The sequence below is a fragment of the Gigantopelta aegis genome, unplaced genomic scaffold (assembly GCF_016097555.1).
Source record: "Gigantopelta aegis isolate Gae_Host unplaced genomic scaffold, Gae_host_genome ctg7337_pilon_pilon, whole genome shotgun sequence".
Lineage (NCBI taxonomy): Eukaryota > Metazoa > Mollusca > Gastropoda > Neomphalida > Peltospiridae > Gigantopelta > Gigantopelta aegis.
Genome location: NW_024535742.1, coordinates 1 through 4,969, shown reverse-complemented (window position 1 = coordinate 4,969; position 4,969 = coordinate 1). Strand labels below are relative to the sequence as shown.

The following is a 4,969-nucleotide window of genomic DNA, read 5'->3' as shown; positions in this document are numbered from 1 at the left end:
AACTGGAATTATTTATTCACAACAATAACAACAGCACATTGCTTATACAAACCATAATATTGTTTATAGAAATGACAATTCTAAACGTTATTAGATGTATCGATTAATTATGTAAATTATGGTACAATAATTCCCGAACGTGTGACATGAATATTATCTATCGATCTGACACTTCTAAATGTGCTATATATAACATATTCCTCATCAGTAAAGTCAATAATATAAACCATGGATCTGGCGTTTCTGAACGTGTGACATGAGTATTATCTATCAACATGAAACTTCTAAATGTGCTATATATAACATATTCCTCATCAATAAAGTCAATAATATAAACTATGGATCTGGCATTTCTGATGGTGTGGTATTTGATGTAGCCACTGACATCGGACTATCATCGGCATTTACTATGGAACCAACACTAGGTGCTGGTGCGTTATGTCGTGTTTGTTTCCACTTGTAAAAGAAGCATCCGAGTTTTCTCTTCATAATCTGTCGATAGTTTTGTGAACTGGCCATTAAGATGAAAAAGTTTTGTGTGAAATTCAGCAAGTAGATTATATGCAACGCTGGCCACAATCTATTGCTTAGTAACGCGGCTTTTCTGTCTGTTTTCAGTAACAACAGCAGTACAAAGACGACATCTGAAGTCGAGACTGGCAACAAGGTCACGAAGGCCAGTATCGAGATTAACACAAGGGGGCGTGTTGAACTGTCTTTCGTAGACTCTGCCCTGTTCCTTATGAACGTGTTTCGAAACTCGTTGCTACGTCTAATGCGGGCGATTATTACAATGTTGAAGACGAGGATAACAACACAGGGCAGCAATGTAGATACTATCAGATTAAGGAACATGAAATAGTAGGTGACCTGTCCGGCCGATTGACATCTGTCATATTTCAAATTCGCTACAACCAGATTGGGTATCAATAACACGATGACTACAGCAATCATGCACGAACATACTGCAGTAGCTTTCTTCATCGTACAGAATATTCCCCGCGTCAGCGGAAAACAGACGCATACGAATCTGTCGAGAGTAAGTCCTACCACCAGCCATGGCGACAGAAACTTCGTCAGTAACTGGTAGCCGATGACAAGTTTACACAGAGCGTCATTCGTGTCTGCAACCATGGGCAAATTAAAACGTATTTGAGTCTGCTGAAACACCGCTTCACTGAGGACGAGACTGTCGGAAACGGCAAGGAATTTGAGGTACACGCTGTAGGAGAGTGATGATAAGTTGGAGTCGCTCATCATTATGAACTGCAGGATGTTTCCAATGGTACCTACTATGGCTATAGCCAGAACAGTGGCCCAGTGGCCCCAGCCATGTAAATTGAAATATGGCCAGCCATCTAGAGATGGCCCAAAATTGGGTCTAAGTTCTCTATCAGAATAGTTTCCATTATCAGTATCGGTAAAGTTGGATGTTTGGTTTGACCAAAATGATAACGGTGTTGACATGCTTCAAATATGATGTCTTCAGAGAATCATCTGCAAAATACAATAGTTGTTATTAAAGATACAAGTTCTGATAACAACATCTTGCATAATGATAAAAATGTCTACAGTATTAAAGGGACATACCCTATTTTTAAACACTAAGGCATATGTTTCACTAATAGAACCGTTTATTATCCCTAAAGTCAAACTTTATTGGCATTTTATTGTTTACAACCGTACAACCGAAGTGTTTCTGGTCATCTTGGTTTTTCTAATACCACAAAAAGCATTTGTTCATCCTTTTTAAAAACGCAAGTGCGTCTGAAAAGTAACGATTATGTACCGGTAGACGCTTTTTTGTCTATTTTAAGGGAATTTCAACATCACAGACTCTTGTTTCACTCTGTTGTATCCAAATTTGTTGCCGGTTTGTAAATTGACCACACTTTGTGTTCACATTTAGGTGTTGAAAGTATGCTCTGAGTGAAAAATATGTTTTAGTGTTTAAAAATCACAAATCTGAACGATCAAACCATAATCCGATATAAAATCGTATATCTGCACAAGTTAGAATTAAAAGGACGTTAGGCAAAGTCGTGATTGCTTCCATGATCTTCTATCAGGTGCTCGTCCTGAAGGACTGCTACTTCATAAGGAAATACGAAACATGTTGTGTCATCCATTTTTATCTCTAGCTTAGAAAACCCGAACTAGAACAGGATAGAGTTCAATAGAATAAATATAGCTGTGATGACAACAACCTTCGTACACCTCGGGTTTTAAAAAATGTGTAGTAGTACATATACATGTAGCAGTGTTTGGATAAAGTGCTCCTACTGACAGTCGCTAGTGTGAATTCCCCTATTAGCTCAGTTGGTAGAGCGCTTGATTCTTGTTCAGAGAGTCCCTGTTTCAAATCCCCTTAGTGGAGGTTGATTTTGCTGTTACAGTTGGAGCCGACGTAGGGACTGAGTGTGTTCATAACATAATAATGCAATTATAACCCAGTTAGGACCCGTAACAGTTCAACTTCCCGTGGAACGTATAAGTAGCTTCACGTAAGGGTGGATTATGTAGTAGTGTTGGCATAAAGTGCTCCCACTGGCAGTAGCTAGTGGGAATTTGCCTATTAGCTTAATTGGTAGAGCGCTGAATTATCGTACTAAAAGTCCGTGGTTCGAACCGCTTAGTGGAGGACCATTTTTCTGTTACATCAATATGTGTAGAAAACGTGGGGAGAGGACGCAGGTGCTTCTACCACTCAATTCTGAAGATTATGTAGCACTGCCAAATCCTCCACCCCCACCCCCATACACACATATACCAGTTGCTGGGATCTCCCGAAGCTTATATTTTTCGCGTAACGTTGAGTGTAGTCCAACGAGACGGAAGAATGATATTGGATGGTAAGATACTACAGGGTTAAGGAATATAAATATATCGATATCGTAGCTTTAATTAAATACCCGTGTTGTACTCATTGCCATCGTCAAAACAGCCATAATAATAAATATGGTCATAGTAATACCAGTATTCAGATTTTGTTTTCTATTACATCTTTTATAGTCTACACTTATTTCCATAGGCTTAAATTTAGGTCTGACGTCTAGGGTTTGTGATAAAGTTAAAACAAAAATTAACGACACCGCCAAAGCACATTGTTTTATTAATCATAGGCTTTTAGGTGTTAAACATTTGGTAATATTTCTCACATAAGCTTAAAGGAAACTGTCTATATTGTTTCGATTAGCAACAGTGAATTTATATCTGCATGTGTCCACATACATGACATCACATACCACGGTTTTTGATATGCATGTCGTGGTCCGCTGGTTGGGATGGAATGAAACCCAATCAGAGAATGGTTCCACGAGAAGGTTTCATCCTATAACTAAAGCACCTCAAGCGAACGCCCTACCGACAGAGCTAGATCCCAAACCCCACCCCCACGTACGTATTCATATTTTGATTTCTAACTCAGAATTTCTCGTTTTTGGCCAGTGCACAACGACTGGTATATCAAAAACCGTGGTGTGTGCTGTGTTGTCTGTGGAATGGTGTCTATAAAGGATTCATTACAAATAATGGCAAACATATAGCGTTTTTTCTCTCTAAGACGATATAGGAATATAATGAAGTTCCACTTAATACAAACAGTATGCGTGTGTACATAGCTCGATGAATGTAAAACGTTTTACGTATTCAGGGAACGTCATACCCGATGACGTCATTTTATATTGGTAATTTATCTTACTGAGCGTTATTGTTTTAACCAAAAACATTATTCGAAATAAAATGTGAACTTTTAATGTTATTATTACTAAGTATGTTTCAAATTTAATTATAAGTATTGGCTGCTATTTCGTTTATGTTCATCTGGGCATGAACACAAACAAATCATCCGCAAACTTCGCCGATTCACACAGTTTGCGGATGTTTATTTTGTTTTCGTTCTGTTGTTCATAGTGTTTAAAAACTAGCGTCTGTCCCTTTAACGTGCGTTTTTTATTGAGTACGTTTGTGTTCTTTTGTTCTAACATTGTGTGACGATTTAGCATTCCTATTTCACTGTTTGTCACAGTCTTCTTAACATTTGAAGAACAGCGTGTCATAGTATGTTTTATATACATGTATCATACAGTAGGTAGCATATCTGGTGTACCCAAAATATGTGATATAGTTTGAGAATTTCAATACTTGCAAATTAGATGTAAATTAATTGTGGTTACGGCACTACGTTTATTGATATTTAAGCAAACTTACTATGGTAACATTCCATAACTGACATAACCTTTCATGGTCATCAAACAAAAACACTTCAATAGCAACTTTACATTAAAAGCTGCCCAATGTTCAGAAAAAAAACAAGAAAAAAAAGAAAAAAAACTTCACCACTCGTTTATTTTTTAAGTAAGAATATCCAAAATGACGTCATTTCCATTCAAAAAGACACTGCGGTACATACTATTACGTCATTTGATTATCGTGTGTTGCGGTAGTCATCAGAAGAAACCTGCTACATTTTTCGATTAGCAGCAAGGGATCTTTTACATGCACTTTCCCACAGACAGGACAGCACATACACTGTAAGCTTCCAGTTTATGCAAATAAAGGTCAATGTCATTGTCAATGTTGAATCGAGAAAAAAACAAACAAATCAGTTGAATGAATCCATCGAGGTGGTTCGATCCTGCGATGCAAGCTCATCAAGCGAACACTCAACCAACTGAGCTTTATTAAAATAACAGTCTTGAGTTTGTTTCCAATTAATCATACATAATTTTGCCATTTGGACCAATTTTCGTTTCAACCAGTGCACCACGACTCGTATATCAAAGGTCGTGGTATAAAGTTTGTTTTGTTTAACGACACCACTAGAGCACATTGATTTATTCTTCTTTTTTCGCTGGAAAAGGTTTTCCTTTTGAGGACGAAGGGGTTCTGAACAACGTCTGGAGACTACCCTTGAGACAATGCAAGGGCGGGACGTAGCCCAGTGGTAAAACGCTCGCTCGACGCGTGG

At 38.0% G+C, this 4,969-nt stretch overlaps 1 protein-coding gene across 1 annotated transcript; it reads right to left on the bottom strand.

Moving 5' to 3' along the window:
• Window positions 1-336: 336 nt before the first annotated feature.
• Window positions 337-1,260, bottom strand: LOC121366837 (probable G-protein coupled receptor 139). The gene has a single exon (XM_041491121.1). The coding sequence runs from the start codon at window positions 1,258-1,260 to the stop codon at window positions 337-339; it is 924 nt and encodes a 307-aa protein (XP_041347055.1).
• Window positions 1,261-4,969: the final 3,709 nt, after the last annotated feature.